Here is a 21,242-nt window from a genome sequence, read left to right on the forward strand (position 1 = left end):
TCAGGACACTCCGTTTCCAGAAATACCAGGCACTAGTTCCAAGTTGCCTTTAGCGTGCACTTCTAGTGTTTCATTTCTTTTCTGCTTTTAACTTCGTGGGGACATGTTTCCCAACTAGAAGCACATTTTACTAATGGCTCATCGCTGCCGGTCACTGTTCCGTGGCTGTGTGAGGACCCTCTCAGACCTCTGCCTTCCTGATGGTATCTTTTCCAACTTACACGCCCCCTCCTCAATTCTGTAAACCGCTGGGGTGGGACGGTGGCCTCACCGCGTGTGGCCTGTGCCGTCTCTGTCGGCATGCTGCGGCCATCGCCCAGGTGAGACAAAGGCGCCTCCTTCGGGCTCCAGCTGTCTGTCCCTGCTGCCCGGAAGCTCTCTGACCAACTGGAGCGACAGGAGCCTGGGTCACACCGTGCACTTGTGGGTTGTAAATTAGCACATTTCATTTACTTCTGTGCTGTTTGCTTGGGGGTGGGGGGTGAGGCAAAGATGAGCAGGACTTGCTGTTTCCCAAGCCCTCAGGCTTGCCTGGGGCTGAGAGGACTAAACCTGCCCAGTCCTAGGATCCTGGGACTCCAGAGGGGAGGTGGCTCAGCCAAATTGTGGGAGGGTCTCTGTTGGTTTACATAAAATGTAGAGGGCCTCAGAAGTTTCCATTTGTGTGTCCCCTTGCTGCTTATTATTTCACTTGAAATCTGTGGCTACACAGGCCACTCCTCTGGACCTCGCTTTAAAGCTGAGTTAAATTGTAAATTTAACAAGGCTAACTATGCCGCCTCCTGCCATGGTGCCTGGGAGCTCGCTGAGAACGTGTGACCAGTATTAACGTCCTGCCACCACCTCTGGCTCTAGGGCTGAGGATTCACAGCCCCTCGGGGGGGTTCACTTTCCTCTGAAGCCCTGAGCGTGGCTTGCGGAGCTTCTCCAGCATCTCCTTGGTTGGGGGGAGAGGGCGGCAGCAGGGCTGGGCCTGGCCTCCTTTCGAAGCCTCTGACCTGTGACTCAACAGGAGAAAAGAGGCCTGCAGATTCAGTGTTTCCACAAGGAAGCCTTGGCGTGGGCCTGTGGAGTGGGCTTAGCCTAGGATAAGAAATTCTAAAAAGAACATTTAACTGGAGATTGTTAAAATAACAGGATGTGATCATGGGAATACAGAAAAAATAAAATTAGTGTCACCTATAATCTTACTGTCCAGAGAGTAAGGGTTTGGATACTGTCCTGTTTTGGTGGATTTCCTCCGTCCTGTTTTCCTCACACCGACACTGTGACACACGGAGTGTGCGCGCACGCGTCTGTGTTGGAGCAGTCTGTCTCGTCTTTTCCCCACTCTGAAACCTTGTCTCACCGACTGATCCTGCGCCATGTTGAGGTGCCCCAGGCTATTTGGGGGTATCTCTCGTGTTCCCCTATTAGAAACCACAGTGCGGGGCCCCGGGCTGTGCCGCGCCCCGCGCCCCCGGGCTGCCCGCGCCGCCCCTGACCGCCCGCTCTGTCTTGCAGATTGCCTGCTCCACGAGGAGAACTTCTCGGTGAGGTGCCCCAAGCACAAGGTGAGTCAGCCTGCAGGGCCCGGCGCGGGGGGCGGACGGGAGGGAGCCCGTGATGTGGAGTCAGCACCGAGCGGTGGGGGCGCCGGGGAGAAGGTATTTTTATCTGTTAAGAGAAACGCGTGAAACGCCTGGTTTCCACCTTAGTTTAGTGGAACCCCAGACCACAGACTGGCGTGGGGTGCGGTTGGCTGCAGGCCCGGATGCAGAGCAGAGGCGTCTTCACGGGCTAGAGAGAGCTGACGCCGGCTCTCGGGGAAACACCGTCCCCGCCAGGTTCTGCTTCTGCAGGCGCAGCCCATGGTGTCTGCATTTGGTTCAAGAGTTGGTCTCTTGGTCACCTCTCAAATTTAGGAAGGGAAGAAAGATGCGGGCGGAGTGTGTGAATGGCCTGTTTCCAAGACACCACTCACGGGTGTGGAGAGGGGAGGGTGTGGAGAAGGGACCCCAGGAAGGGCTGGGCCCGGGGAGCCCTCCGTCTGGCGCTCCTGCAGCGGCGGCTCTCCTCCGGCTGAGGTCACACTGACCCCTGGTGGCCGCCGGTGCTCACAGCCTTCAGTCTGCTCAGTGGGGCCAGAAGGTGCTAGAAAGAGGTCATCCTGACGGTCTGCCCTCAAATTGCTTCTGAAGGATGCTTACTGATGCTTCTCTTTAAAAATTATTTCCCGGGATGGATCCTTGGATCTTACAATTTTCTCTTTATTTTTTACTTAATTTGCATTTTTATTTTTTTAAACTTCCCTTTTTGAAGGGTCACATTTTGCCTCAGTCTTTTGCCCTGTCTTGAGTATCTCCTGTATGTCGTTCAGTACTGACTCTCTGCTTTTTCTTTCCTTTTCCATGTGCGTTCCTCGCCTCACCTCCGCCTGCCCTGACCCGCACGCTCGTTCTCTGTCCCTCCTGTCTCGTCTCCTTGGCTTTGCCGGCGTCAGCCTCCCCTCCCATGCCCTGTCCCCCCCTTGCAGAACAAGACAGCGAAAGGCAGCCTCAGCACAGAGCAGTCGGAGCGGGGGTGAGGGGGGCAGTGTGCTCGTGGGAATGGAAAGTTCAGCAAGCACAGGTGAGTCGGGGCCGCCGCCCCTGCGGACTGTGAGGGGGTGTCATGGCCTCTGCCTCCTGATCACCTGGGCCAGGAGACACCACGGTGTTTTAATTGCATGAGGTCAACACTTGCTGGATAAAATACTTCTCCATTGTTGCTTAGCCCCCTGGAATACATGTAGAAAGATAATGTGCGGCTTTAAAATGGTTCCATCGTCCCCTAGGGTCCAGGAAGCTCTTCCTGAAGGCAGGCCTTGGGTGGGGTTCCTGGGGGCAGCTGGCTTTCAGGACAGAGCCTCTGAGGTGGGGGCGCTTTTGCCTGCAGCCCTCGCTTTTTCCCCGTCTCAGAAGATCTTTTTCTCACCAGAGATCTTTTCTTTTTTAGTTTACTTGATGTCTCTAAAGCTTGGGCTTCCCTGGTGGCTCAGCCAGAAGGAATCTGCCTGCAGTGTATGAAACGCAGGTTCCATCCCTTGGTTGGGAAGATCTCCTGGAGGAGGAAATGGCAACCCACTCCAGTATTCTTGCCTGGGAAATCCCGTGGACAGAGGAGCCTGGTGGGCTACAGTCCCTGGGGTCACAAAGAGTCATGACTTAGCGACTACACCACCACAACTCTAAACCTTTGAGTGAGTTCTCCTTTGAGAAACAAAAAATTCCCCAAGTTTTGTTATGTGAAATCTTCCCCCGCCTCCCGGTGCTATGAAAGATTCCTTTCATAAAACTACAAAGGGAAGGACAATCCCCTCAAAGATTTAGTAGACTTTAGCACCACATTTAATTTTACTTTTAAAAATCTCAGGAGATTGAGTTGTGCTTTCTATGAGTGTGTCTGTGGTGGGGCTGGTAGCGTGTGCCTGTGAGAGCATGATTATATGACTTGGGTCTCTCGAAGCAGTGGGCCCGCAGTGCCCACCCCCACCCCGCCTTCCACATCCTCCCCCTCCTTACTGAGTCACTGAGGAAAAAGCAAAACAGATTATGAGAAGAAAAAGCAAAATGTAACTAACCTGGGGCACTTGCTTCTACAGGATGGGATGGGCAGCTGGTTGTTTCAGAAATGTTCATTAAGGGATTATCTCTCTTCAGGTGAGGGCATCTGTGTTTATTCCAGGCATCTGCGACCCACGCACAGGTGTGCAAGGCCTGGCTCTCTGGGGCAGCACTGTGTGCCTGAGCGTCTGGAATGTTCCCTCCCCCTTGTTACAAATCTTCCCCGGGGGTAGTGCAGGAGACAGGAGACTCAGGTTCGATCCCTGGGTCCAGAAGATTCCCTGGAGGAGGGCATGGCCACCCACTCCAGTGTTCTTACCTGAAAAATCCCATGGACAGAGGAGCCTAGAGGCCTACAGTCAGTGGGGTTGCAAAAAGTCAGACAGGACTAAGCATCCGTGTTACAAGGGGTGGGAGTCTGCCTAAAATTCATCTGGGACGTGGCAGTTTTCATCTGGGACGTGGCAGTTTTCATCTGGGAAGTAACTTGTTTCTTAGGTGGGTCCCGGTACCAGCCTCCAGAGAAGGCCCTCTGCTGGGTGACGAGCCCGTGAGGGTTACAGTGCTCTCATGAATGTGTCCAGTGAGGACTCCACGCTCTCTCTCTTCTTTCCTGCTCTTCTGGGGCGCAGGGGTGGGAGGCTGGCCACCACGGGGAGCTCCCCACATTTCTAGAACCCACGGGGTCCAGTGACCCTCAGGCAGCAGCAGTCTGGGGGTTTCCAGGCCCTTCTGTGTGTCCCTGTTTCTGGGCGGCTCTGCCACCTTCCCGGCCCCAGTGTTTAGAGCCTCTTGGGGCGGAGGCCACGGGGAGTGTTCCCAGAAGTGTCCGGGGAGAGTTCCCTGAAGTGTCCGGGGAGTGTTCCCGGAAGTGTCCGGGAAGAGCCGGCTGGGGGAGAACCACGGGTTACCTGGGGCCTTTTGGTCCTGTCCTGGAGTCCCAGCCTGTGTTTGAGGAAAATAGGAAGTCTGGGCCCAGTTTCCTCTTGGAAATTTTAATTTTGTTCATCCTCTCTGCCCATTCTTGGGCTCTGCCAGCTGCCAGAGCCCTCGGCTCTCATAGGGCAACAAGCCTCATGGCCCATTGCTCACAGGGTTGGTGTTGCTGTCATGTTTATACCAAAGAAATGAGGTGCCGAGTGATTAAGTGGCCTGTCTCTCAGTTTGAGGTCAGGCCTTTCCCTCTTGGAGGGAAGGGAGGGACAGAACGCCGTCTCATCCCCCTGAAGTGCTTGTCATGTCAGGGCAGGGCCCTTCTGAGTTGGCCCCTCAGCCTTCTGCAGGTGGCGGAAAGCCCCAGCGTGAGGGACAGACGCAGCCCTCCCCTCAGGGAGCATTCACCTTGGGGTCTGTGCTGCGGGCGCAGATCCACCATCACACGGTGGGGAAGGGGCAGCGGTTATTCCTGTGTGGAGACTGCGGTGTGACAGGGTCAGCCCACTCAGCGTCTCTGTGCTTCAGTTTCTCCTTCTATGAAAAGAGGACTGACAGTGGCCAACCTTGTGAGGACTCCATGAAGAGATGTCTCCACCGTGCCTGGTGCAGCCCTGTCTGGCAGAAAACCCCGGGCTGGGGGCGCGGGGATGCGAGTTCTCATCGCCCAGTGCCGCGTGAGGTACCTGGCGCTAGTCCCTCAGCAGGCCAGCTGTGCCCGGAAGGAAAGGTCGGTGGGCGGCTAGTGGACGGGGCTCCTCACCCGGCCCCCGTTCTCATCGGCAGTAGACACGGGGACTCCATTCCCACCCGGCCCCCACCGCGTGGGCAGGAAGCTGTGACCTCCATCCAGCTCTGCCTTGGCCTGGGTGCCAGGTTAGTCACTGGGATCATGTCCCAGGTCCCCCTTCCCTCCCACCCCACGGCCCCGCACGCTCTGCACCGGCTCCTGTCTCTCCGCAACTTGAGGTTCCCGCTGCCTGTAGGGCCAAGTGCAGCTCCTCAGCTCACCTCCGAAGGCCCTGGGGTCACCTCCTCTGACTCCTCAGCCCACACTCGGCTCCCCGGGCCGCGGCGCTGTGCCTCATCTCCGCTCTGGGTCTCAGCTTCAGGGGGTCTCAGCTTCAGGGCACGTCCTCAGAGCAGCCTTCCCAGTCCCCTTGTCCCCACTCTGCCACCTCCCTGGCGTCACCACGCTTTCGAGTCGCTGTCATGTTCACATACAGTCTGCGTCTCCACTCGACTGTCCTCCCATGAGGACAGGGCGGCTGTCTCGGCCTCTTCAGGCACTGACTCAGGATCAGGGGGGACGGGGCGCGCATGGCGGTTCCTGTCCTCATGGGGCGGCCCAGGGACGGGGGTGCTGACTTGATGGCGTCGGGTGGGCGCAGGCTCCTCACGTGCTCCCCAGCAGCCTCAGGTCTCAGCTTACAAAGGCGAGGGCAGCCTCAGCCAGGCGGGGGCCCGCCCAGGTCCAGGCGGCTGAGGTGAAGCTGAAGGGCAGCAGAAAGAGGCTGACGGGAACGCTTGGGCCTGGGATGAAGACCCAATCGTTGCCAACAGCCGAACATGCCGGTGCCTCTACAGAGGAGAGAGCGGCCTCAGCACAGAGGGCCGCCCACTCTCTCAGGGGCCACGGCTCTGCCCGGGTGCTGCCTCCGCAGCCCCGTCCGGCACCTTTGGACAAGACCTGCAGTGATGGCGGCTCCGAGGCAGAGTCCCAGGGGCCCAGTCAGAAGAGCTTTGTGGCCGTGAGCCCCAGGCCCAAGTCTGACCAGCCCGGGGCTTTGGGCTGCACAGGGCCCCCTCTCAGGGCCTTGTCTCCAAGATAACGGGGCGGGGTGGGGGGCAGGGGGCAGGCCTCGCAGTGTTCCAGTGAAGTAGTGTCTGTAGGGCTCCTGGCAGAGTGCCTGGCCCCTACTAGATGTTTCAAGAGGTTTCTTCCCATTCTTCCTACTAAAGGAATCGTTTTTAGGAATAACAGAGACATTAGGGTCTCATTGTATTCAGGGAACCAGGAGTTTGGGCCTGTCAAGTATCAGATCCTGGGGAGGTCCCTACGGGGAAGGCCGGAGGCTGGGTGCAGTCAGGGGTGTGGATGGGCCACAGTGGCACCAAGGGAAGGAGTCCAGGCCAGCAGCCTGCAGAGCCCGCCAGCCAGGCAGACCCTGGTGCCGAGACCACCTGGGTTCTGGGGGGTACGGGCCGGAGACTGTGCCAAGCGCTGCGGAGAGGGCAGACCCCACCCTGGCCCTTGCTCCACAAGCCGAGCTTTTGCAGAATGTGAGGGCACCTGTCCTCTGTTCCTGCCGTGGCCCACATCCCTGGCAAGATTTGACCCCTTTGGTTCTTGTTTGAGGCGCCCTGCCAGCCCTTCCCTGGTATCACTTTGACAGAGGGCCTTTGGTTCCTGGGGCGACACCAGAGAAGGCTGCTTCTCCCCTTTTCCTGGCAGCCTCAGTGCTGGGGGAGGGGGCTCTGGGGTGACCCCCTGGGTGCAGGGGAAGCCACACTGTGGCCTGTGGCAGGATTGCTCAGCTACTGGCCCAGGCAGCCAGAAGCCCAGGGTTTGCTTTTACCTGAGGGCGGTGACACTGTCCTGCTGTCCCTGCAAGTCTCTTACTGTTTGTTCATGTTTTCTGCCAAGCAGTTAGGAATCTCTTTCTGGCAACGGCGGGTGGGATGTCTGTTCTTGGCTCGTATACACAGGCTAGCCTAAACAAGTTTGTGTATTAGTAAGTTTTACATAAGCAGAAAAGGGACTGGTGATGCCTGGGTTTTCCTGAGGTTTATTGGTTGGTGGAGGGCACTGGAAAGGGTTTGAGGAAGAAGCCAGGTGAGCCCCCCTCCCCACACGTGGCTCTTGGCTTAATTTTTCTGGACTGGATTCCTTGGAAACTGCTGTGTCTCTGAGATCTTTGCATATGTAAGGACCCATGAAGTATCCTGAGGATGCCCTTGGTACAAGCCTGCATACCCTCCGTGGTCACCAGGAGAGTCTTCCTAAGCCTGGAGCCCAGGCCGGAAGGAGAGACAGACGCCAGTGGCAGGGCCTGGGGCGCCCCAGAGGATGACCTGAGAGCCACCCTCCCCAGAGCTCCCAGGAGTGTTCGCTGTTAGGTGTGAGAGCCGCCTGTGGCTGGAGGCGACCCGGGCGTGGTCCTGAGCTGGTTCTTCCACATCGGCCACCTCTGTGAGGACAGGTCCCGGGCCCTCGTGCTGAGTCCTGCTGTAGGCCGGAGGGGGCAGCGTCCTGAGCAAGGCTCACCCCAAGAGCTGCCCCACTGCGGGCAGCCCCACCTCCGGGGTCAGGGGAGTCTCTCCTGGTCTCGGCTCCCTCCACAGCCCTGGGGACAGGCAGTCTGAGTCCATTCCCGGTGCGGCTGGCCAGGTCATTGCCGCCTCTGCCCTGTTTCAGGCCCAGGGACACACAGCCGGCTCCACCATGGGCCCTGGGTGTCTCCGGGGCCGGCTGCCGGACCCTGCAGGGTCCCCCCACCCCAGTGCCACCACAGAGCTGGGGCTGTGGGCTGCAGCAGCAGCAGAGGTTCCCAACACCCAGTGTCTGTCTGTCTTGCAGGTGAGACTGTGGAGATGAGAAGGTGGTGGACACTCGTGACGGAATGGAAACGGTCCTCCTGTGCAGCCACACCCCACCCCGCCCCACCCCGCGTGCCTGCCCTCGCCAGCACTTCCTTCCTAAGTTCTTACATCACTCTCAAACCGGTGACACCACAGGAAAGAAAGACCCAAGAAGTTGGAATGGCTGTTTCCATGGACACAATCTCCATAGTGACAGTGTGGGGGGAGGGGGGAGGGGTGGGATGATGGGAAAGGGTGGGGGGAATTAAAAGGGAGGGATAAAAATATATATATATAAATCTATTTTTAGTCTGGAAAGACTTTGTTTAAATGAAAGGTGCGCTATCCCTTTTGATTCTATTTTAAAATTATCTAGTTAAAGAACTCCAAATTTGTTCCAATAACGTGAAATTTAAATGTGAAATTGAACCGAACAAACTGATCTCACAAGGACAGGGGTGGCTTAGATCCTTGGCTCAGCTCACACAATTCAGAGACTCTAGACCTGGGGTTGGAAGGACAGACGAACCACACCAAACCATGTCTTTGTCAGTAATTTGTCTCAAAAGTGGGAAGGTCGAGGGGGAGGGAAGTGGGGGATGGTCCGTGTTTTCAAGAATGGGAGAATGATGTTTAAACACAAAAATAAATCTTTTTCATTTCCAGAAACACTATTTATTTATTATTTTTTAAATTTTTTTTTTTTTTTTTCGGGGCGGGGCGGGTGGGGGGGGGACATTGGCGGATGCCCCAAGGCGGAGGCCCCACGGTCACAACTGTGTCCTGGGTCCTTGGCCGGTGAGAGCCCTGAGCATCCCACCAAAGCGGCTTGGCCAGCAGGATCAAGGGATGGCCACCCCTGGGCACGTTCCAGGCAGCTGTTGTGCCCTGACCCCCAGGGCGGACGGGACAAACCTGAGCCGTAGGAGTGGACACAGGGAGGGGCGGTGTCAGGTGTGGTCACGTGGGGTAAGCTGACCAGGAGCACCCACTCCACCCTTTCTTCTTTTGCTTTCATTTTTATAAAAGAAAAGGGAGCCTGTCAGTTGAGCAGCCCCACGCTACATGATTCTCTATGTTGTGTTGCTTTGTTTTGTTTTGTAAATTGTATAATTTTTAAATATCTGAGTTTTAAAAAAAGAAAAAAGTACAAAAAAAAAAAATCTTGTTAAGGCCTTAAGAAGGGGTTAGTGCATCTTTCAGGGGTCACTCTGCCATGGGGATAAAATAGCTGTTTCACAAACAGTTTTATTTAAAAAACAAAACAAAAAAAATCAAAAAAATAATAAACTTCATTTTAACCTTGTTTCCTTTTTTGTTTGAAGCAAACGCGTCTCTTTCTCCTCCCATCCCAGCCCCCAGGCTGGCTCTGGTTCTGCTGCAGAGGTGGCTGCCATCAGACTGGCCCAGCCACCCAGGCCTCCTGCAGGCCCAGGGCCCTTGCAGCAGACCCGGGAATGATCCCAACCAAGGACAGTTCTAGCCGCTCAGCCTGGCGGGTGGAACTCAGCCGCGTGTGTGAGAATAGCCAGATTACTTAAGTTGAGAGGAGGACAAAATTCCAATCAAGGTGAATTTTAAAGCTTATTAAAAAATAATGCAATGTTAATGGACTTTGTTTTGTTTTAGAGAACAGAAACACTGGAAGGAATGTTGTGAAGTAGAAATAAGCAATTATAAATGAGTTCTGGTGTGCTTATCAGTTTGAGGCTGCAGAAATGGCAGATTAATTTTGCTATAATGGCTCCATCCAGCAGTGTGGTCCATTTCTCATTTTCCTCCAGCAGGATGGAGGTGTGGGTGGATGTGCCGTGTGGGCCACGGAACCTGCATAGGAATGATGGCTTTTTATTTCCTTGGCATCCCGTCTGGTCTTGGCATTAACACAGTTCAGATGAGACTGAGAGATTGCAGGTGTTGGGCTTAAACCACAAACCTTGAACGTATCTTCAGGAAAATACTTTCCTGACAGCAGATGGTTGGTTCTTCATTTTGCCTTTTTTTAACTCTTTTGACTGGGCTGATGATACTTTGAGTAAAACACTGGTGATGGTCCCTCAAACTGGCTCCTGAAATGACCGTTCACTAGGGAGTGGCCCTGCTCCACGCCTCACTCCCAACTCTAGCTTTCCAGCTTCTGCAAGAAGCCTCAACTGTTCATGGGCATTTCAACTCCTGCCACTCTTGAGTTCTTTGTATTTTTTGGACAGACTTTTATTTCTAGAGCAGTTTTAGGTTCATTGCAATGTCGAGCAGAAGGTACAGAGATGCCCCATGTATCCTCTGCCCCCACACACATGCACAGCCTCGCCCAGTATCAACGTTCCCCACCAGAGCAGTGCCTTTGCTTTGGTGAACTTGCATCAACACATCATTGCCATCCACAGCCCATAGTTTATGTTGGGGTTCACTCTTAGTGGTGTGCGCTCTGAGTTTGGACAGATGTACAATGACATGGGTTTGCTGTTGTTTAATCATTAAGTCCTGCCCAACTCTGCAACCTCATGGACTGTTGCCCGCCAGGCTCCTCTGTCCATGGGATTTCCCAGGCAAGAACACTGGAGTGAGCTGCCATTTCCTTCTCCAGGGGATCTTTTGACTCCAGGGTTCAAACCCACATCTCCTGCATTGGCAGGCAGATTCTTTACCTCTGAGCCCACCAGGGAAGCCCATAATGACATGTACACACCAATAGTATCATACAGAGCAGCTTCACTGCGGTAAAAATTCTTTGTGCTCCGTCTCTCTATCCCTCCCTCCTCTTAACCCCTGGCAACCACGGATCTTGTACTATGTCCATAGTTTGTCTTTTCCAGAATGTCATATGGTTGGAGTTACACAGTTTGTAGCCTTTTCACATTGGTTTCTTTCATTTGGTAATAGGCATTTAAGGTTCCTCCATGTCTTTTCATGGCACGATAGCTCGTTTCTTTTTGTCGTTCAGTTGCTCAGAGTCCGACTCTTTGTGATGCCATGGACTGCAGCACCCCAGGCTTCCCTGTCCTTCACAATCTCCCAGAGTTTGCTGAAACTCATGTCCATTGAGTCAGTGAGACCATCAAACTATCTCATCCTCTGTCATCCCCTTCTGCTCTCAATCTTTCCCAGCATCAGAGTCTTTTCCAATGAGTTGGCTCTTCACATCAAGTGGCCAAAGTATTGGAGCTTCAACTTCAGCATCAGTCCTTCCAATGAATATTCAGGGTTGATTTCCTTTAGGACTGACTGGCCCCTTGCTGTCCAAGAGACACTGTTCTCCAGCACCACAGTTTAAAAGCATCAGTTCTTCAGCACTCGGCCCTCTTTATGGTCCAACTCTCACATCCACACATGACTACTTGGAAAACCATAGCTTTGATTATATGGACATTTGTTGGCAAAGTGATGTCTCTGTTTGAATACACTGTCTAGGTTTGTCATAGCTTTTCTTCAAAGAAGCAAGCATCTTTTACTTTCGTGGCTGCGGTCACATCTGCAGTGATTTTGGAGCCCAAAGAAATAAAAGTGTCGCTGTGTCAGTTTTTTTCCCCATCTATTTACCATGAAGTGATGGGACCAGATGTCATGAGCTGGATGTTGAGTTTTAAGCTTTTTCACTCTCTTTCACCTTTGGCTCAGTTTCTCTTGAATGTTCTGTTGCCTGGATGCACCCCAGTTTATCCATTCACCTACTGGAAGACAGTTGTTCCACTCTTAAGCAATTATGAATAAAACTGCTATAAACACAAGTGTGCAGGGTTTGTTTTTCTTTTTTTTTTTTTAATAAGCAACTGCCAAACTGTCTTCCAAAGTGGCTGCCCCAGTCTGCATTCCCACACACCCGCAGGAACGGAGTTGGGTGGTGTCGGTGTTCTGGATTTTGACCATTCTATGATAGGTGTGCAGTGTTGGTGTATTTTTGAAGAGTTAAGTTTTTAAACCACGATTCAAAAACACAAGGTTAGGGTGACCACCTTAACCAATAAGTAGCCTGCGGCAAGTTCACATTGCACAGGCAAGCTCCAGAACTTTCCCGTCGTGCCCAGCCCAGTTCCCAGAAAATCCCAGGAATCGGCCTGCACCCCGCGGCTCCCGGCCCCGCCCCCCGCGGCTCCCGGCCCCGCCCCCAGTTGTCCGCCGGCGGACTTGCAGGCGCGGTAGCTGCCTGGACCCCAGCGGGCGGTACCGGAGTCAGGTGAGACCGCTGGGCCCGCGGGACCCCGCACCAGCGGGAGCCGGCTCTCACTCCTCCCGCACCCCAGGCAGGAGCGGGAACTGAGGGGGTGTCTGCCGCAGGGGCGGGGCGGGGGGTGAGCGAAATGCCACCAACCTTCCCCGCGCCCTCGCTGGGCACTGCAGCTCCCCACCTACTTTCCAGGGAGCTTCCTCCGCATCGCCTTGGGGGCCCAGGGCTGAGTCTCCGCGCCTGGGGCTCAGGCCTGGAGCACTGCTCTCCCGCCATCTTGCTGACGTCTCCCCGGACTCAGGCCCAGGTCCGGGGCTCGGAGGCACCTTCCCTGCCGGGGCCAACACCTGCGGCCCCGAGGTGTGTGTGGGGTGGGGGGGGGGGGGGGCGGAGAAGGAGCGGGGAGGGGTGCCCATCCCTCCAACACCAGCCGCTTCACCAGAGCAGAAGCCAGCAAGGGCAGCCTGAGCACGTTTCTAAAACAGTAAGCCTGCAGGAACTTAAATGCTGGGCCTCGGGCCTCATAGAAGTTTATTTCCACTGTAGAGCAGTGGTCCAGAGCCTGAGTTTTGAGATCGACCCTAATGGTGCTCTATGACTTTGACCCGCTGCTGTGACCCCTGAGACTCGGTGCTTTGGGAATCATAAAGCCGCCTATCTTACAGAGGTGTGGGGAGGATGGGGTGTGAACAGCAGTGCCTGGCGTGTGAGTGCGGGGTAATCCAAGGCTACGATTGCACAATGATTGAAACAGGCCGTTGGCCTCACGATTGAGGTGTTCATCAAGGCCACCCTGTCCTGGACTAGAGCCCCCCCATCCCCGGTGTTTGGAGGGCACTGCCTGAATTACAAGCATATCTGTTACTGCCCTTATATGTCCATTAGGGTGACTGTTTGCAGAAGGCATGACGCAAAACAAAGGGTAGATGGGGGCAGTTTAACGGGGCCACTGTGACAAAGCTGTGACGGCCATCCTGCCAGCCCCACCAGTACCACCAGACTCTCTGGCCGTCCAGGGCGGAAGATTGCTGCCCACGGGGACAGAAACCTTCAACTGAGGTTGGATGGGAGACCACCGGCTGGCTCTGAGAAGTCCCCAGGGCTCCCCACGGGTCTTCCCCTCTTGGTCTTTTCAGTGGCCTCAAAGCTGGTCTCTCTGCCTCCTTGAGGCCCGAGAACCTGAGTTTCCGACGATCCAGTCCCTGCCAGACTAAAAGCCCCGCCTGGAGCGGCCACCGTCCTGCTGCTTCGCAGTGGTGCCTTAACCCGTTACGCAGTCAGGTTACCTCGGTTTGCAGTCCCAAGCCACCCGAGGTCCTCCACGTTTTCCCAGAAAGTCTACTCCAGCCTGGGGAAACATCCCCGCAGCCCTCAAAGCCCTCCCTGCCCCTGCTGGCCTGGTGTGTCACCTCCCTAGCTCCCACTCCTGCTCTTGGTCGTGAGCACTTTGAAGCAGGGGCCCACCCTCACCATCCCTCCACCCAGCCCAGCAAGCAGCACGGGGTGTGTCCCGATAGAGCGGGATAGAACGGAATCCAGGCCTTGGCCAAGGCAAGACGCAGGAAAGGCTGGATAAACTGAGGAAGGGCAGTTGGGCCCCAGCCAGCCCCACCGCTGGCCCCCGGCCTGGCAGGAGCGTGGGGATGTGGGAATTTGGAAGGGGAGGAGCCGCTTGCACAAGCCAAGCCGGGATTGCCAATGTTGACGACCCACACCTGGAGACCACAAGCATCTGTCCTGTCCCAGGCAACCTGGGAAGAACCGGTCCTCTCACAGTTGGGGTTGGGGTGCGAGGGAGGGAACAGGGTAAGGGGGTACAGGACAGCAGAGCGCCTCCTGCAGGCTCTCAGTGAGCTAGGGGAGAGCCTCCAGGACCCTCAACTACTCCAGCTGTGTTCAGAAAGAAAGGTTGCCTCAAATACTCTGGGGATGGGGGGAGGGGGGTGCAGGGGACTTGACCCCTGCCCAGGAAATGCCCCCTTCCCCACCCTCTGAGTTCCCTTGCCTTTACATTTGAATGAGTTTGGGCCTCTGAGTTCCCATCAGCTTCACTGGTTTAAAAACTCAACCTCAAATCTTACCCCTTGAGTTGTTGGAGAGTTCTGAGGCTAGCAGAACCCTGGCATAATGTGACCAGCCCCTTGCCTGGAGGAGGCAAGAGGCTGACCAAGAGGGAGTGCCTGGCAGTCGTAATTGCAGCCTGGAGGTGACACGCACTGGGGCAGGGTGGTACCAAGATTTGCATTTGCACCTTTGTGGAGGACTGGAAGGAACCAGAGAGCCAGGGTCGAGGGTATGGGGCTGCAGCCAGAGTGGACTGGACCCATGGAGAGAGGGGAGGCCCAGGAATCCATTCCTTGAGGTCCTCGGCAGGCCTGTGAGAGGGTCAAGAAACTACATCCCCGTCTGGTTTCCATCCCCTTGTCTTCTGAAGTTTTAAAAACTGATGTTCAAGGACAAAGGCAAAGAGGAACTGAAGAGCCTCTTGATGAAAGTGAAAGAGGAGAGTGAAAAAGCAGGCTTAAAACGCAACATGCAAAAAGCTAAGATCATGGCATCCAGTCCCATCCCTTCATGGCAAATAGATGGGGAAACAATGGAAACAGTGAGAGGCTTTATTTTTTGGGGCTCTAAAATCACTGCAGATGGTGATTGCAGCCATGAAATTAAAAGACACTTGCTCCTCGGAAGAAGAGCTATGACCAACCTAGGCAGCATATTAAAAAGCAGAGATGTTCCTTTCCTGACAAAGCTCCGTCTAGTCAAAGCTGTGGTTTTTCCAGTGGTCATGTATGGATGTGAGAGTTGGACTATACAGAAAGCTGAGCACCGAAGAATTGATGCTTTTGAACTGTGATGTTGGAGAACACCCTTGAGAGTCCCTTGGATAGCAAGGAGATCAAACCAATCAATCCTAAAGGAGATCAACCCTGAATATTCATTGGAAGGACTGATGCTGAAGCTGAAGCTCCAATACTTTGGCCACCTGATGGGAAGAACTGACTCACTTGAAAAGACTCTGATGCTGGGAAAGACTGAAGGTAGGAGGAGAAGGGGACGACAAAGGATGAGACGGTTGGATGGCATCACCGACTTGATATGGACATGAGTTTGAGCAAGTTCCGGGAGTTGGTGATGTACAAGGAAGCCTGGCATGCTGCAGTCCATGGGTTCCAAAGAGTTGGGCATGACTGAGTGACTGAACTGAAGGACAAATTTAGGAGGAGGAAGCAGGCCCACTTCCCTAAGGACAGTCGCAGCCTATGCTAAGCCATCCTAGAACCCTGAGCTTACTGGCAGCCCAATCAACAAGGTAAAGTGCCCAGCTTACATTTTTCCAAGTCAGGAAATGGACACCTACATGAGGAAATTCATCACCTCGAGGCGACAAGAACTGGAAAGTCCAAGGACCAATTTCTAACAAACTTAGGAAAGGGCCTCTGGGCAACCAAACTGGCTGGTCAGGTTGATTAGGGAACTCTGAAAACAATCCTGCTGCCTCCCTACTCCCAGATTCAACCTTCCCACCGCCACAACAGGTGGAAACTGAGGCAGCAGCCAGCCACGTGAAGGTGCCGGCGTCACCGTGAGCAGCCTCGAGGTGTAGGGAAGCCGGGGAGTCCAGGCAGCCAGTGAGAACTAGAGACGTTGATGCTGGGTCTCTGTGAGTGGAAAGTGGTGACACAGGCGTTCATGGATGTGGTTTTGTGGGTGTGTAGATAGGCGTGTGAGCATGGGCTAGTCACTATGTGAATATGTGTAAATGTGGTTTCTGAGTGTGTGATTGTGTGTGTGTTGAGTGTCCTAGTGGGAAGTGAGGGGACACCAAGAACCTTATCGGTGGTCCCTCTGATCATTAGGTCCTCCCTCCAGCACGGGGCAAGGACCAGTAACATACTTGGAAGGTGAAGGCCACTCAGGAGGAGGACAGGGACAAGTTCTGGGAACGAGGCTGTGACCACATTAGAGGGTGACAGGTGACAGGTGGGTGGCAGAATCCATTCCCAAGACCTTGGATTCTTGCTCTAAATCTGCCGAGCAGGGGAGTCAGGCTGGGGGAGGGGGGCTTTTTGTGATCTCCAGCCACCCTCCAGAAGCACGTGGAGAGCACACGTGACGGACAGTGGCCACCCGGGAACCTGACTCTCCTTGACTCCTCTCTGTGCCCTCTGGCAGCCCAACCCCTGACAAGATACCTCAGGGCAGAGGGCAAAGGCCGCTTCTCCGCCCCTTTATAAAGAGGCCCCAGACTGGTGGAGCTCTGGAGGTGGAGTGGGAGTGCCCCGCTGGCCTGGTCCCGGGTGCCGGTGTGGTGAGGAACCCAGCGCACACGGAGGCAGCCATGGGGCTGCTGTCTGGGGACACGCTGGGGGCCCTGGCCGTGGCCGTGCTCATCTTCTCGCTCTTGCTGGACCTGATGCACCGGCGCTCACGTTGGGCCGCACGCTACCCACCAGGCCCCACGCCGCTGCCCGTGCTGGGTAACCTGCTGCAGGTGGACTTCGAGGACCCGCGTCCCAGCTTTAGCCAGGTGAGGACGGAGGGCTGGGGAGTGCGCAGCGGTGGTCCTAGGGCCCCACCGGGCAGCGAACAGTGGCCGCTGGGTGAAGCCACAGGCGGGAAGAGGAACCGGGCCTCGAAGAGGAGGCAGGTTTGAGAGGCTTCCTGAGGGAGGGCGTTTGTTCAGGGCCCGAGAACAGTTTGGATTTTCCAAACAGAGGTCAGAGAGGACAAGGCTAGGGGCTGGGGGGTTTAACAGCATGGCGACAGGCTGGGGCTTCAGATGGCCATTTCTTAAATTATGTGAGCCTGAGTCCCTGAGGGTAACGTTGGGAGGGAAGGTCTTGAGAACTGGGGAGAGGAGTTTGGTCATGAGCCCTATTTAAATCAGGAAAGTTGAGGTTGAGAGGGGCACAGTTCAAATCTTTTTCCTCCATGAGATCTTGGGCCTCCCCGCTGCCCTCTATGAACCTCAGTTTCTTCACCTGAAAAACAGGATGCTAACTTGGCCTACTGACCATTTTGGTGACCCTTGCACAGTCACAAGTGGGTCTATGAGTAGGATGATCTGATCCAACTTGAGATCCTCAAAACTAGTGGATGTAACCCCCTGGGGCTCACAAGACTAAATAAAGTCCTTGCAGTTGCTCCCTGCTGGAGGGGGGCCCAGAGGTGCCACAAGGCTAATGCCAGGAGGCTGGGCCCACAGCCTAGCGGGGCCTGGGCTTGCCAAAAACCCTCGAACTTTGGCCTGCAGCTGCGGCGCCGCTTCGGGAACGTGTTCAGCCTGCAGCAGGTCTGGACGCCTGTAGTCGTGCTCAACGGGCTGGCGGCAGTGCGCGAGGCGCTGGTGTACCGCAGCCAGGACACTTCCGACCGTCCACCTCCGGCCGTCTACGAGCACCTGGGTTACGGGCCGCGCGCCGAAGGCAAGTGGAGAGGGCAGGCCGCGTCCCTGCAGGCAGAGGCAGGGTCGCGGACATTCGGTGCAGGAAAGAGCCAACGAATTTGAGGGGTCTGCAGGTGGAGAAAGGAGACTGTGCCAAGCGTCGGGGAAGGGGAAATTGGATGAGGCAGAGGGCGGGGGCCTTACTAAGACACGGCGGCCCAGGGCCATTGCGAGCGCGAAGGGGACAACCGGGTGGGCAGGAAAGAGGACAAAGTCAGGGGTGAGCAGGGCAGGGCCGGGCCAGCACATTCCCCACGTGGCAGACGGGGTCTCGGTGGGCAAAATAAAAAGTGGAGACACGACTTGCGCCTAGCAGGGGAGATTCGGAGAGCAAGGAGGGGCCTCAGCGAATGGGACCAGTCCCCGGATGGAAGGGGGTGTCAAAGTGGGCGGGATTTGGGAGGGGAGGGCGAGGCCAGTGTGGGTGGGGCAGCGGCGAGAATTTCTCCCAAGGGGGCGTGATGTGGGCCGAGCCCCGAGCGGGGCGGGGCCAGTCCTAAGCCACGCCCACGTGCCTGCCCCGCCCCCAGGAGTAATCCTGGCGCGTTATGGGAACGCGTGGCGGGAGCAGCGGCGCTTCTCCCTGTCCACCCTGCGCAACTTCGGCCTGGGGAAGAAGTCACTGGAGCAGTGGGTGACCGAGGAGGCCTCGTGCCTCTGTGCCGCCTTCGCCGACCAGGCCGGTGAGTGAGTGCTGGGGCAGAGGCACATGGAGGTCTGGGAGATTTGGAGAGGCCTGGGAAAGAAGAGATGGAGGCGACGCCCTACCGTGCACCGTCCCCTTCCAGGACTCCCGTTTAGCCCCAAAGACCTCCTGAATAAAGCAGTGAGCAACGTGATCGCCTCCCTGACCTTCGGATGCCGTTTCGAGTACAAGGATCCTCGCATCGTCAAGCTCTTGGACGTGATAGAGGATGTGCTGAAGGAAGAGTTTAACTTAGTGCGCCAGGTGCGGCAAGAGAGTTCAGTAGAGGTGACCTCGATCCTCCAACGGGTCCCGCCCGGAGGCAGAAGGGCTTTCTGGGAAAGGCACCTGCAAGGGAAAGGCTTGGAAGTGGGGAGATGGCAGACAGGCTAGAGGGAGGAGGCCAGGTGGGAGTCAGTGCGGGTGGGGGTGGGAGGACTCCTTCACTGCAAGAGACCGGTACCCATGAGATGTCCATTTTAGGTTTCTCTTTCTGGGCTCAGGGTCAGGAGAGAGGGGGAGGGTCTGAGCCTAGGTAGGAACAAGGTCGATGGAGGGGACACTGGAGGAAGCTGGGACCTGACTGGTGAGCACCTGAGCACCACGGCTGTGACCCACACAGGTGGTGGAAGCTGTGCCAGCGGTCCTGCGCATCCCAGGGCTGGCCGCCAAGGTCTTCCCGGGGCAGAAGGCCTTCATGGCCCTGATTGATGAGCTGATCGCTGAGCAGAAGATGACCCGGGACCCGACCCAGCGACCCCGACACCTGACCGACGCCTTCCTGGATGAGGTGAAGGAGGTAAGGTGATCAGGACAGGGATGTGTGTTGAGGGCCCAGGAGGCAAACTCAGGCCTGTGTATCATCCAGGGATCAGACACCTGGGCTGACCAGAGCAGAGTGGGAGGCCATGTGGGGACTTTACCTCTGTCCCTGGGCTTACCTTCCTGGTGTGACCCAGGCCAAGGGGAACCCCGACAGCAGCTTCAATGATGCGAACCTGCGCCTGGTGGTGGCCGACCTGTTCTCCGCCGGGATGATCACCACATCGACCACACTGGCCTGGGCCCTCCTCCTCATGATCCTGCACCCAGACGTGCAGCGTGAGTCTAGCCCGAAGTGGGGGGTGGAGGGGCGAGGTAGGACGGGAACAGCCCGAGGCCCCTGAGCTCAGCTGGTTTGGCCCCAGCCAACAGTTCTGCGCAGAGGCTGAGCCCCAGCGCAGACATCACAGCGCCCTCCTCGGAGTGGCGTCCAGAGGAGGCGGGGAGCACAGCCCTTGGGTCTGACCACATGAGGACGCAACACTTGTTTTCCAGGACGGGTCCAACAGGAAATCGATGAGGTGATAGGGCAGGTGAGGCGACCAGAGATGGGGGATCAGGCCCTCATGCCCTTCACTGTGGCCGTGGTCCATGAGGTGCAACGCTTTGCGGACATCATCCCCCTGGGAGTGCCCCACATGACATCCCGGGACATCGAGGTGCAGGGCTTCCACATCCCGAAGGTAGGCCTGCAGATCTCCCAACCCTGGCTCCGCACCACCTTCCACCTGGTATCCCCAGTGTGAGTGTTGCCAGCTGTGGCCAGGACTGGATTCTGAGCCACCCCGTCCTCATGGCCGCAGGTGCCGAATGTCCCAGCCTGGGTGGGCGTGGAGAGGAGAGTGGAGCAGGGCTGGCTCTGTCCCTCTGATTCCCTGGCTGGGCAGGGAAGACCAACTAGACCTTGTCACAGTATTGGCGGAGCCCGTGCAGAGGGGCAGTAAGGGCACCTGCCATGGGGACGGGGACGGTGCTGAGAAACCTTTGGGCTGCGGTTACTTGAAGAGTGCAGGTGTGTGCCAGGCATGTGTGTGTGCCCACGTGTCTTTGGTGGCAGGGGTCTGGGCACCCCCACCCCGGCCCGATCGAGACCTCACCCATGCCAGACATTTGCCACCAGGGGACGACACTCATCACCAACCTGTCGTCAGTGCTGAAGGATGAGACCGTCTGGGAGAAGCCGTTCCGCTTCCACCCGGAGCACTTCCTGGATGCCCAGGGCCGCTTCGTCAAGCAGGAGGCCTTCATTCCCTTCTCCGCAGGTACCTTGGGGATGGGGGGTGCTCGGTTTGCTTGCCCTTCCTGAAGGGGTCTTGGAGGGGTCAAGCCCAGGCTCACAGAGCCCCCGTGCCCGCCCACAGGCCGCCGCGCGTGCCTCGGGGAGCCCCTGGCCCACATGGAGCTCTTCCTCTTCTTCACCAGCCTCCTGCAGCGCTTCAGCTTCTCCGTGCCTGCGGGGCAGCCCCGCCCCAGCGACCACGGTGTCTTTGCCTTCCTGGTGACCCCAGGCCTGTACCAGCTTTGTGCGCTGCCCCGCTAGAGGCAGGCACCCAGCCCCCAACCTCAGCGGCAGCCCTGATGTTCAATAAACCACTGCCTGGTGGCTCCATCCTGACTTGAGTCCCACCTGGGGCCCCTGACCATACCCTGGCAGACATGTAGCCTCAGCAGTCTCCCCAAAACCAGCCCCCACCCCCCAGACTGATTCATCCTTACCTGGCATTTGACCCTGTTTAACAGATGGGTGTACTGAGGCTCTGAAGGTGTAGCAGGGTGTACTGTGAGATGGGTGTACTGAGGCTTACACCCAGACACCCTGGGAGACCCAACCTCGGTTGCTGGGTGTGGTGACCGAGCCTATATAAACAGCTCCTGGCTTCTGCAGGGACGAGCTCACGTAGGCTGGGGAGAGATTTCAGGCCCCATGCAATAAGGGGCCCCAACAGCTCTCACACACACATTTCAGGCCTAGCCACAGCAGCCTTGCTGTAGAGGCTCAGCCAGCACCTCAAGTCTGTGGCC

General features: G+C 56.4%; 2 protein-coding genes across 10 annotated transcripts in view; both read left to right on the top strand.

Annotated features, from left to right (window-relative positions):
* The window catches only part of TCF20 (transcription factor 20), an 89,738-nt gene extending 80,333 nt beyond the window's left edge, over positions 1 to 9,405 (top strand). Inside the window, exons 4-6 of one of the 3 annotated variants that reach the window (XM_061124398.1) lie at positions 1,504 to 1,553; positions 2,483 to 2,610; positions 8,098 to 9,405. In XM_061124398.1, the coding sequence (XP_060980381.1) occupies positions 1,504 to 1,553; positions 2,483 to 2,566 (134 nt within the window). In that variant the 3' untranslated portion in view covers positions 2,567 to 2,610; positions 8,098 to 9,405. The remainder of the gene's footprint in view (positions 1 to 1,503; positions 1,554 to 2,482; positions 2,611 to 8,097) is intronic. The other 2 variants (XM_061124399.1, XM_061124400.1) reach the window with 2 other exon arrangements.
* A 2,804-nt stretch (positions 9,406 to 12,209) lies between these two features.
* LOC133043504 (cytochrome P450 2D14) lies at positions 12,210 to 20,829 on the top strand. 7 transcript variants are annotated; one of them, XM_061124401.1, is made up of 11 exons: positions 12,212 to 12,273; positions 12,457 to 12,624; positions 16,441 to 16,795; positions 17,522 to 17,693; positions 18,244 to 18,396; positions 18,502 to 18,662; positions 19,021 to 19,197; positions 19,358 to 19,499; positions 19,716 to 19,903; positions 20,341 to 20,482; positions 20,582 to 20,829. In XM_061124401.1, exons 3-11 carry the CDS (start codon positions 16,607 to 16,609, stop codon positions 20,758 to 20,760), a joined length of 1,503 nt encoding a protein of 500 aa, XP_060980384.1. In that variant the 5' UTR covers positions 12,212 to 12,273; positions 12,457 to 12,624; positions 16,441 to 16,606; the 3' UTR covers positions 20,761 to 20,829. The 7 variants fall into 7 exon arrangements, 5 of the variants coding, with proteins under 5 accessions (XP_060980386.1, XP_060980385.1, XP_060980384.1 ...); XM_061124404.1 differs by having other exon boundaries at positions 16,505 to 16,795; XM_061124403.1 differs by lacking the exon at positions 12,457 to 12,624 and having other exon boundaries at positions 12,210 to 12,273; positions 16,505 to 16,795.
* The last annotated feature ends 413 nt before the right edge of the window (positions 20,830 to 21,242 follow it).

The sequence above is a fragment of the Dama dama genome, chromosome 22 (genome assembly GCF_033118175.1).
Source record: "Dama dama isolate Ldn47 chromosome 22, ASM3311817v1, whole genome shotgun sequence".
Classification (NCBI taxonomy): Eukaryota; Metazoa; Chordata; class Mammalia; order Artiodactyla; family Cervidae; genus Dama; species Dama dama.